General features: G+C 40.6%; 1 protein-coding gene across 1 annotated transcript in view; it reads left to right on the forward strand.

Annotated features, from left to right (window-relative positions):
* LOC135109012 (large ribosomal subunit protein mL48-like) overlaps positions 1–7,374 on the forward strand; it is a 10,092-nt gene extending 2,718 nt beyond the window's left edge. Inside the window, exons 3-7 of the mRNA XM_064019990.1 lie at positions 235–330; positions 1,048–1,181; positions 4,214–4,316; positions 4,521–4,631; positions 6,400–7,374. Coding sequence (XP_063876060.1) covers positions 235–330; positions 1,048–1,181; positions 4,214–4,316; positions 4,521–4,631; positions 6,400–6,477 — 522 coding nt within the window. The 3' untranslated portion in view covers positions 6,478–7,374. The remainder of the gene's footprint in view (positions 1–234; positions 331–1,047; positions 1,182–4,213; positions 4,317–4,520; positions 4,632–6,399) is intronic.
* Positions 7,375–12,500: the final 5,126 nt, after the last annotated feature.

The raw sequence follows: 12,500 nt of genomic DNA on the forward strand, positions 1-12,500 counted from the left end.
TATGTGCCTCCAACAATTCAGTCCCCAAACCTCTTTCAGTTTGTTTAGTATGTATGGGTTTTCTGTTATATTAATTTTGTGTTGAGTTTTGCACCTCACAACAGATAAGAGAGAGCGAGACCTGCATTCATCTTGCCTTACACTTGAATGTTTATTGAGTATAGGAGATTGCATTTGGAGTAATAATGATACTGAGTATAAGAGGTTGCAGTAAGAGGAATAATGACGTTTCAGGTGATGGGTGTGGTGAGACACTGCCAGCTAGTGAGGCGCTCCCTCTCCTCCACATGTCAGAGGCTTCATTATAAGGAGGAACCTCCCTATCTAGATGTGAGTGTGGCTCGTATGCATGATCCTTAAACTTGTTAGATATATAATTGTTCTTCCAGTGTGTGAAATTGTGACAAAATTATACATAGAACTGTTCTACCAGTGTGTGAAACTGATGAAATTTGAGTGTCTTTTCACATTCAAATTATTCTTGTTTAATATTTTCCTTGCATTATCCCAATAATTTACATAATGATCATTAGTGGAAAAGAAAATTAGAGTACTTGTGTACTTTTAAAATGCTACATCATATGCAAAAAGATCTCTACCCCACAACAATGTACATACAGTAGATTTTTCACAGTAGCATCATAGCAGTAAAAAGTCCATAGGTATAAACCTTCTTTTTGTGTGATTGTTGCACCACAGTTAATTCAGATGTGCCACACCAAGACTACACAGCAGCCTTTCACCTCACTTACCAACAACTGTAAACATGAAACATTTAAAATCAAAACTGATGTAATTGTTATTGGATTCGAGGACTTAACTACAATTGAGGTATATACGATTTTTCACCTGATGAATGATTAGGAAAATTAATGAGGAAAACAAGATATGTAGGTCCTACAGAGTGCTTTGACAGAGAGGGACCGGATGAACAACAAACACAGACGATGAAGTGAAATTGAAAAAAGTAAACTACAGTGTCATTAAGTGTAGAACATAAAAACAAGTAAGCATTTCTGTCAGTGAGATGTGCGTACCTCTTGACAGGCGGGAGGACCCGAGGTGCCTGACTACGCTCTGGTGAACGTCCAGATTAAAGGCTATGACTTCACCGTCCTGGAGCACTACAGCAAGTGGATCCACAGCACAGCCCTCAACATGGGCATTGATGTGGAGGACGGGTCAGTGCATCTCACTGCTTGACGTCTAGAACACCAACAGTACTTAATTTTATCACCATTGTACTCTGCTTCACTGTCTCTGGTGCAGTAATTTGACCAGCTGGGGACATACAGACATGGTAACACTGGCACTGACTGCTGCTGTCACTGGCAAGGATACAGAAACATTTTAACTCTGCCAGCGACTGATTCTTGGACTGGTGAGGACAGGCAGACACAGTAGCACTGCCATGGACTGATGCTTTCACTGCTGAGAGCACACAGACATGGTAACACTGCCACTAATCAATGGTTTCACTGCTAGGGACACACAAGCATGCTAGCACTGTCACTGACTGATCCTCTCATCCTCTGATTGGCTCCTGCATTCAGGTTTGCTTGTCAGATGTGCAGCAAACTGACTATATTCCTATGAAGGTCCTTGGTTATTTTTCTATTCTATCCATAAACCAGGCAGGCAGTTCCACTCAGGACGGCCGAGATGAGGCACTACACAGTCACACACACGTCACTCACCCTCTTAGCTCTGTCGGCCACCAGCAGAAAGGGACAGATAGTCTTGTGGACCACAGCATTACACCCGAGGGGCTTAGGCATAGCACAGCTGGCCACACACATCCTTAGCAAGGTCTGATAGCATACACTGGTTTACCCCTGCCTCTCCATAATGAGGCTGTTCCCTACCCTGCACTTCTCCAATCCTGAGGCAACAGCAGACATAGGGTACTTTCTACAGAATGCCCTGCACCCTAACTGGGAACCCCACCAAGTGTGCCCACACCCTTTCTGGGGGTCAAGAAGACTGCATCATTTTCATGCACTCAGCATTGTCACTGTCCATTCACCTCCACAGCATAGCTGCACAACAGACAAAGGAAAACACAACATGGTCATTTGTAAGATACTGAATTAACATGTATAATTTGGTATCTTGTAAATGAATAAAGGTTTTTGGTAGGAATTTAAAGTCACTTTGCCATTATTATTCAAAAATAAAAACATGAATAATTAGTAAAAGCATTGGTCATCATCTTCACCATTATTTTGTTCAGCATCCTTATTTTTCCTTCTGGGACTGGATGGTTTGCAGTCATAGAGAATCCCTTCCCTTATGTTCATCCTTCTCATGGTTTCCTCCACACACTGTCTCCAGGTCTTCTTTGGTCTTTCCACTGATCTGATCACCTCAACTCCGATTCTCCTTTAAGTGCGTGGCCGTCCTCCCTCCTGGTGTACTCATAAAGTCTCACTGTCTCCCTCCTCAGCACATCCATCATGCCCTTCATGTCACACCTCATCACTCTTAAGCACGGTTTACACGCTACGATAAATTGTAGCGATTTATTGTAATGAAAAGGTTGTTACAATTTGTCGTTACGTGTAAACAGGAGATCGTAGCGATTTATTGGAGTTGGAATTGGATTGAGTGGTTGGTGCCAGCAGGCTCAAATCTATATGCATCGTAACGACAAGTTTGAACGTGTAAACAAGGTTCCAAGATATCATTACAATCTAGCTCATTTTCAGATTGACTGCTGAAGCGTGAAGTCCTGGTGCGCAAGAGCTAATTCGAAATATAAACTTAATACACAGTGATGGCGAAGCAAACTGTGTCTTGTTTCCTTATTAATGGAGAAACTAAATTTAACAATTCCATATAAGTGTCTTCTCCCATTCTCAAATAATTTCGCCAGTCATTTGGCTCATCTCTCAATGTATCCAACAGAGTTATATGAGAAAACACTTGTTTTTTCATTAACCAATCACGGCTCCATTTCCTTTTTGACTTTCGTTTTTTTCTTGATCTTTCTCCCACTAAACACATCCCAAATGCAGACCACCATAATGTTTCTTCCATGACGGTCAAGTAAAGACTAAAAATATTGGATTAAAAATCGTTGCATGTAAACGCTCTTTCAATCATCCAATAAATCGTTACTATCTCAGTGTTCAATAAATCGCTACAATTTATCGTAGCGTGTAAACCGTGCTTTAGTTAGAGACCCTGTCTTCCCACCTCACCTGCCCCATGTATCTCAACATCTTGCAATTATTTCATCATCCTTTGCATCTCTTCATCGCTTGCATTTGTGTCTTGGCGTCACACAGCATCAGTCTCGCACACTATGGTAGATGTTCTCCCTGTTCCTTATTAAGAGCATCAGTTGGTGGCAATGCTTCTGTGCTCACGAGTCTCACACACCATGGCAGATATTTGTCCTGTTCTTCATTGAGAGCATCAGTCAGTGGCAGTGTTACCATGTTCATGCATTCTCAGCTGGTGGAATTACAGTACACTGGCAGAGTTAGTGAGGCAGAGTCCAACACACTCCTGTTTTGCTCTCATGGAGAACTCAAGAAATTCAAGCACTTATCATAGTAGTACATGGATAGAATGATTAAATATATACTGATGGCCATTATGGTGGGCATGTTGATTAGAAATTTTGTGAATATGGCTTTTGCTAGGCCTTACATAGAGTGTGAGCTGATACATCAGTGAAGACAGTCTGTATGTGTCTTACTTGTCATAAGGAAATTATAATGGTTTGTGTGTTGCTTAACTTCTCACAAAGGAAAAATATAGTTGTTTATCTCTAATTTTTCATTAAGGAAATGTCTAATAGTTTCTGATGCCTTGTTCCCTCCAAGAGTGTCCCTCACAGCAGGGTGTCCACCTCTCCCCATCCATCCCATTCTTGCCTGTTCAGCTCAACTAACACCTCTCACACATACACACTCACACACACTCCTTCACCCTGTCCTTCCATCCTCCAGTGGCCTTCCTCTCCTACTATTACCTCAACTTCACTCACATGTACTTTCTTTACAAACTCTTTGCCCTTCATCCTCTCAGACAACGTAAAGAAAGTGTATGTGAGGTAATTTGAAGTGTGTTATTTCTCTTGATTTTTCACAAGGGAAAAGTTTGTTTTTCACTTCCCATAAAGAAAGAAAATTTACAAATTGTATGTAACTTCTCACAAAGGAGAAAAAAAAAAGGTGTAGTAATCTAAATCAATGTCTAACAGGTGGGCCACTCCTTGTGAGAAGCAACACATCCAGACCTTCAAGCCAAAGAGCAGCAAAGTGGAGGCAGACTACTATCTTCAGGTCTATGAGCGGAATTTACAGGTGTGTGTGTGTGTGTGTGTGTGTGTGTGTGTGTGTGTGTGTGTGTGTGTGTGTGTGTGTGTGTGTGTGTGTGTGTGTGTGTGTGTGTGTGTTGTGTGTGTGTGTGTGTTAGTTCACTTAGTGTAAAGTATCAGAAATGGTTTATATTGTGCCACAGTAATGGTACACATATCCAAGTGCTTTAAAGGTAATGTGTTTTAACAGCTGGCAGACCTCCCCTCTATAACGGCCCCTCTTTTCCTGGAGGTGGTGCAGGCCGGGCTGCCTCAAGGCGTGGAACTCAGCGTACATGAACACCAGCCGGAGCACACTGAGGTAGGTTGTCCTGATGCAGTCTTGGGACCATATTCTGAAACACTTTGGCACTGTACCTCCACTACGTTCAAAAGGCTCTAGTTGAAGTGACACATTAACATTAACAGGAGAAACATTCTTGAGAACCTGGCTAATCATCTCCGTGGCCTTTGAAAATAGTAGTGGCGGGAGAGCAAAGTGTTCCTGAGTGCAGGCCTTGGTCAAATGTTAAGAGTAACCTGCTGTACTCATTCCTACTGCACTCATTGTTTTTCTCTCAATCTCAAGTCCTCCAGTCAGCAGACTTTCTCTTTACAACACTAGACAGTTGATGGATTCTCAGCAGATCAGAGGACCCACGATTGAATAAAAGCTTTAAACACAGTGGAAGTAAGTGTAGTGTTACTTGACTTTTGACAGAGACTGAGCAGTTGCCCAAAGTAGTGATGCTATTATGCTACTCAGTATTTCAGAAAGAAAAAAAGAACAGTATCTGACACTGTCCCTTCCTGTCATATCCTGAGTTTGTTGTCCTTAAGGAACTCTTGATATGCAACAAAGAATTAAAATCGTACAGTAAAATCCCTCTCATCTGGCATTCGAGTATCCGGCAGCTTCAAGTATCCGGCACATTTTTCCCCGAGCCTTAAAATCAATAAAAAATCAATGTGTACTCATAAAATCGATTAAAATTCCCGCACGAGGCATACTTTGTCCCCTCGCCACCAAAGCGCACTGCTTCGTGCCACCCGCGGCCCACTGCACTGTGTTTACTCAGTGACTCAGTCCTGCGTGTGCGCTGTTTATCACCTGATGCCTTCATCATGCCTTAAGTTGTAGAAAAGAGAAAGTGTGTTGTGCTTACACTTAAGCAGCTGATCAGATCAGCTGCTGATTAAGATCAGCTGATCTTTGTTATGGTAAGATGCGTGAGTGTAGGGTGGTGATTGTGGACATAATTTCACTTCTATTCAAGTATCCGGCAATATTCAAGTATCCGACAATATTCAAGTATCCGGCATGTCGGCGGTCCTGTTGATGCCGGATAAGAGGGATTTTACTGTATATTAATTTCTATTTCATTTATAGACATGAAATTCACAGGGCTCAGTGACTTGAAAGATGGAAACTTGCTGCAGATTTAACAAAAAGTAACCCATACTTGATGGAAACTAACTCAAAACACACGCACACACACACACACACACACACACACACACACACACACACACACACACACACACACACACACACACACACACACACACACACACACACACACACACACACACACACACACACACACACACACACACACTTACACATATAATCATTACTAAAAGGACACAGCAATAAAAAAAAAAATAAAAAAAAATAAATAAAAAAAAAAAAAATAAATAAATAAATAAATGAATAAATAAATAAATAAATAAATAAATAAATAAATAAATAAATAAATAAATAAATAAATAAATAAATAAATAAATAAATAAATAAATAAAATAAAATAAAATAAATAAACAAATAAATAAAGATAAAATAAAATAAAAAAACTGGGGAAATATAATTTTCCAGACAGTTGTGTGTGCAATGAGTATTCGTGGCTTTAAAGATAAATATGACAAATTAACTAAGACAGAACAGTATGAGCTTAACTCAGTCCCATAAAAATACAATTCTGTCATTAAGGCTTAACTAAAGCAACTACAGTTTTTATAAGTCCCTGTTTTTCAGCTGTATTTCGTCTGTGTGTCTAAGATGGCTCAACTAAATTAATTCCATCTTTTAGTTCCGGTACATCCCAGACCTGGAGTTGCGGAGCTTGTACAACCAACTCGGTGACTTGGGCGGCCCCAGCAGGAAATGAATGAGGTGTGACACGTTTACACTCTGAATGAAAAGAAGACTTTGTGTTTGTTCCTCAAATCATAATTGTCTTGAGTGCTGAGACCAAGATATGTGTGAATGTTTGTGATTGTGTGAATGTATATGGATGTATGTTTGTCTTTGCCTTATCTCCACTGCTTCAACTTCAAAAGGAATGGAACTGTGTTCTCAAATGTTTTGGTGTCTCATCTGCTATATTTATCAGACTGTGGTTGAAGTTACTGGGGTTTTCAAGGGTGTTTTAAGGTTTGTAGGGATAATTTAACAGTGATTCTGCCTCTCCCATTGGAAAAACACCCATGAGAATTCAACCAATCGCCTGTGGTCTTTGAAGATGGTACTGGTGAGAGTTCAAAGTGTTCAAGACTGCAAGTCACAGCATCACCCTCACTAACAAGTTACTCAAGTAATTTCTCAAAGATTTCTGGATTTGTGATTCGATAAATTCTCATCACATTGAATATCTATTGTGAGAGTTGCGTTGGTCATATCTTGGGTGTGAGTGGTCCAGAATATGCCTCAGCTTTTCTTTTTATATGAAAATGTGGAAAATGGTACAGTTTTTTCTTGAAATGCCCCCACAAAAAAAAAAAAAAAAAAAAATGAAAATGGCTTAGGCAGTTTGTTCATGGTGTTTTTTTTTTTTTTTTAATGTAGGAAGGACACTGGCCAAGGGCAACAAAAATCCAATAAAAAAAATGTCCACTGAAATGCCAGTCCCATAAAAGCGTCAAAGCAGTAGTCAAAAATTGCTGAATAAGTGTCTTGATGGTGAGTAGATACTGAACTGTAAATATGTACAGGTGTTTCTCTGAGTATGTGGAGGGTGTTTCATCAAGACACTCAGGTAGAAAGATAAAGTTGTGAAAATATCAACCTCTTGTGTTTACATTTCCCACACATCACTTTATCTAGGTCAGAGAGAGAGAGAGAGAGAGAGAGAGAGAGAGAGAGAGAGAGAGAGAGAGAGAGAGAGAGAGAGAGAGAGAGAGAGAGAGAGAGAGCACTTCACAAATTCTCAAGAAAGCCAAAGATGACCAGAAGATGGTATGTGAAAGAGGACCTGAGAATAATGACCATCAAAGAAGAGATCATCTGTGGCAGGAAAAGTGGGAGAGATTGATGAGCTGTCCAACCCTGTAAGGAAAAGTGAGGACATTAAAAAAAAGTATAAATTCTTGTATTTTGAAATAAATGTCCTAGATTCATGCAAATTCATGAAATTTATTGCGAATGAGAGCAAGAATGATGTAATGTTTGGAAGATGTAAGGGACAGAAACAACTGGAGGAGACTTGTACATGAAATGTATGAGGAGGATAGATGGCAGGAGTAGGAATGAACTCATAACTGTAAATTTACTTTTTGTGTCTCCAAACTGAGTATGAAGTCCAACACTGAAGTGCAGCTCTGCCACATGGAGTTTCACGCCATCTTACAAGATTGCTGAGTTATCCAGAGCACCAATACTCCCAAAGAAAGGATAACTTTGATGAAGAATCAAAGGTTCCTGTGGGTCTTGTTGCAAGGAAGCCTGACAAACATCATGGAAGAACTTAAACACTGAGCCTCAAATTGATTGCCAAGGACATTCATGAATCTATAGCTGGTGGTGGTGGTGGTGGTGGTACATACATACATAACACTCTTGGGATCAAATATAGCACTGAAGTGGGTGAATATTGTGCCAAATATATCAATATGAATTAATGAATAGATAAATAAATAAATAGATAAATAAATAAATATATATATATATATATATATATATATATATATATATATATATATATATATATATATATATATATATATATATATATATATATATATATATATATATATATATATTATGTAGGAAGGACATAGGGCAACAAAAATCTAATAAAAAAAATGCCCACTGAAATGCCAGTCCCATAAAAAGGTCAAAGCAGTGGTCAAAAATTGATGGATAATTGACTTGAAACCTCCCTCTTGAAGGAATTCAAGTCATAGGAAGTGGAAATACAGAAGCAGGCAGGGAGTTCCAAAGTTTACCAGAGAAAGGGATGAATGATTGAGAATACTGGTTAACTCTTGCGTTAGAGAGGTAGACAGAATAGGGGTGAGAGAAAGAAGAAAGTCTTGTGCAGCGAGGCCGCGGAAGGAGGGGAGGCATGCAGTTAGCAAGATCAGAAGAGCAGTTAGCATGAAAATAGCGGTAGAAGACAGCTAGATATGCAACATTGCGGCGGTGAGAGAGAGGCCGAAGACAGTCAGTTAGAGGAGAGGAGACGAAAAGCTTTTGATTCCACCCTGTCTAGAAGAGCAGTATGAGTGGAACCCCCCCAGACATGTGAAGCATACTCCATACATGGACGGATAAGGCCCTTGTACAGAGTTAGCAGCTGGGGGGGTGAGAAAAACTGGCGGAGACGTCTCAGAACACCTAACTTCATTGAAGCTGTTTTAGCTAGAGATGAGATGTGAAGTTTCCAGTTCAGATTATAAGTAAAGGACAGACTGAGGATGTTCAGTGTAGAACAGGGGGACAGTTGAGTGTCATTGAAGAAGAGGGGATAGTTGTCTGGAAGGTTGTGTCGAGTTGATAGATGGAGGAATTGAGTTTTTGAGGCATTGAACAATACCAAGTTTGCTCTGCTCCAATCAGAAATTTTAGAAAGATCAGAAGTCAGGCGTTCTGTGGCTTCCCTGCGTGATATGTTTACCTCCTGAAGGGTTGGACGTCTATGAAAAGACGTGGAAAAGTGCAGGGTGGTATCATCAGCGTAGGAGTGGATAGGACAAGAAATTTGGTTTAGAAGATCATTAATGAATATTAAAAAGAGAGTGGGTGACAGGACAGAACCCTGAGGAACACCACTGTTAATAGATTTAGGAAAAGAACAGTGACCGTCTACCACAGCAGCAATAGAATGGTCAGAAAGGAAACTTGAGATGAAGTTACAGAGAGAAGGATAGAAACCGTAGGAGGGTAGTTTGGAAATCAAAGCTTTGTGCCAGATTCTATGAAAAGCTTTTGATATGTCCAAGGCAACAGCAAAAGTTTCACCAAAATCTCTAAAAGAGGATGACCAAGACTCAGTAAGGAAAGCCAGAAGATCACCAGTAGAGCGGCCTTGACGGAACCCATACTGGCGATCAGATAGAAGGTTGTGAAGTGATAGATGTTTAAGAATCTTCCTGTTGAGGATAGATCCAAAAACTTTAGATAGGCAGGAAATTAAAGCAATAGGATGGTAGTTTGAGGGATTAGAACGGTCACCCTTTTTAGGAACAGGTTGAATGTAGGCAAACTTCCAGAAAGAAGGAAAGGTAGATGTTGACAGGCAGAGCTGAAAGAGTTTGACTAGGCAAGGTGCAAGCACGGAGGCACAGTTTCGGAGAACATTAGGAGGGACCCCATCAGGTCCATAAGCCTTTCGAGGGTTTAGGCCAGCAAGGACATGGAAAACATCCTTGCGAAGAATTTTAATAGGTGGCATGAAGTAGTCAGAGGGTGGAGAAGAGGGAGGAACAAGCCCAGAATCGTCCAAGGTAGAGTTTTTAGCAAAGGTTTGAGCAAAGAGTTCAGCTTTAGAAATAGATATGATAGCAGTGGTGCCATCTGGTTGAAATAGAGGAGAGAAAGAAGAAGAAGCAAAGTTATTGGAGATATTTTTGGCTAGATGCCAGAAATGAAGAGGGCAGTTAGATCTTAAAAGGTTTTGACATTTTCTGTTAATGAAGGAGTTTTTGGCTAGTTGGAGAACAGACTTGGCATGGTTACGGGCAGAAATATAAAGTGCATGAGATTCTGGTGATGGAAGGCTTAAGTACCTTTTGTGGGCCACCTCTCTATCATGTATAGCACGAGAACAAGCTGTGTTAAACCAAGGTTTAGAAGGTTTAGGACGAGAAAAAGAGTGAGGAATGTATGCCTCCATGCCAGACACTATCACCTCTGTTATGCGCTCAGCACACAAAGACGGGTCTCTGACACGGAAGCAGTAGTCATTCCAAGGAAAATCAGCAAAATACCTCCTCAGGTCCCCCCAACTAGTAGAGGCAAAACGCCAGAGGCACCTTCGCTTAGGGGGATCCTGAGGAGGGATTGGAGTGATAGGACAAGATAAAGATATGAGATTGTGATCGGAGGAGCCCAACGAAGAAGAAAGGGTGACAGCATAAGCAGAAGGATTAGAGGTCAGGAAAAGGTCAAGAATGTTGGACGTATCTCCAAGACGGTCAGGAATACGAGTAGGGTGTTGCACTCATTGCTCTAGGTCATGGAGGATAGCAAAGTTGTAGGCTAGTTCACCAGGATGGTCAGTGAAGGGAGAGGAAAGCCAAAGCTGGTGGTGAACATTGAAGTCTCCAAGAATGGAGATCTCTGCAAAAGGGAAGAGGGTCAGAATGTGCTCCACTTGGAAGTTAAGTAGTCAAAGAATTTCTTATAGTCAGAGGAGTTAGGTGAGAGGTATACAGCACAGATAAATTTAGTTTGAGAGTGACTCTGTAGTCGTAGCCAGATGGTGGAAAACTCTGAAGATTCAAGAGCGTGGGCACGAGAGCAGGTTAAGTCATTGCACACATAAATGCAGCATCCAGCTTTCGATCGAAAATGAGGATAGAGAAAGTAGGAGGGAACAGAAAAGGGGCTACTGTCAGTTGCCTCAGACACCTGAGTTTCAGTGAGGAAAAGAAGATGAGGTTTAGAAGAGAAGAGGTGGTGTTCTACAGATTGAAAATTAGGTCTTAGACCGTGAATGTTGCAGAAGTTAATGAAAAAAAAAGTTGACGGGGGTGTCAAGACACTTAGGGTCGTCGACAAAAAGGCAGTCCGACCTGGGGACATTTATGGTCCCCTCCCCAGATGGGGACTCCGAGGCTGGTGTAGGAGTCGCCATGATGATTTTAAAATTTTTGAGTGAAGGGTGTGTGTGTTATTAGGTGCTTGTAGGTTTGTGTGGAGGAAGAGAGTTGTCTTTAGAGGGCAGGCTGTGACTGCCCCCTTGTGTTGTGAGACACAAAGGGAAACGTTCAGTGAGGTCACAGCTGGGTGTAATGATAAGTTCACAGCACCCCCTGAACAGTGCTTTAGACCTCACTGGGAGTAATTATCGTTTCGGCAGGTGTTTACTGCCTCATATATATATATATATATATATATATATATATATATATATATATATATATATATATATATATATATATATATATATATATATATATATATTAAGAACGAGCGCTAGTATATTATGTTACAGTGGAAGGTAAAAGTAGAAAGTTTTGTGCAGGACATGGAGGGGAAGACATGCAGTTGGTAAAACTGGACGAGCAGTTAACATGAAAGTAGCGACAGAAGGCAAGAGATGCAACATTGTGGCAGAGAGAGACAGAGAGAGAGAGAGAGAGAGAGAGAGAGAGAGAGAGAGAGAGAGAGAGAGAGAGAGTGTCTTTTTTGTTCCATCTCGTTCAGAAGAGCAGTACGAGTGTAACGCCCCACATACATGTGAATCACCCTACACATGGGAAGATAAGACCTCTGTACAAACAGGCGGGGGAGGGGTGAGAAGAATCTGGCGGAGACGACTCAGAACGCTTAACTTCATAGAAGCTCTTTCAGCTGGAGCAATGTGAAGTTTCTTATATAGAATATTCGTAAGGACAGACTGACAATGTTCATTGTAAAAGAGAGGAACAATTGAGTGTATCTGAAGAAGAGGGGATGGTTATCTGGAAGGCTGTGTTGAGCTGATAGGTGGAGGAATTGAGTTTTGAGGCATTGAATAACACTGTTTTCTCTGCTCCAATCAATTATTTATTTATTTATTTATTATTTTTTATTTAAGAATCAAAAGTTCATTCTGTGGCTTCCCTGCAAACGTTGTTCAATTTCAGAAGGGCTAGTCGTCAAGGAAATATATTGAAGGGCGCTGACATGGAAAGAAAAAAAAAGTAAAATGAAAAAAAAAAAAAAAGGCTTCTTCAATGTGAATAGTTGAGGGGGTGTGATGGGACG

This window comes from Scylla paramamosain, chromosome 18 (genome assembly GCF_035594125.1).
Source record: "Scylla paramamosain isolate STU-SP2022 chromosome 18, ASM3559412v1, whole genome shotgun sequence".
Classification (NCBI taxonomy): domain Eukaryota; kingdom Metazoa; phylum Arthropoda; class Malacostraca; order Decapoda; family Portunidae; genus Scylla; species Scylla paramamosain.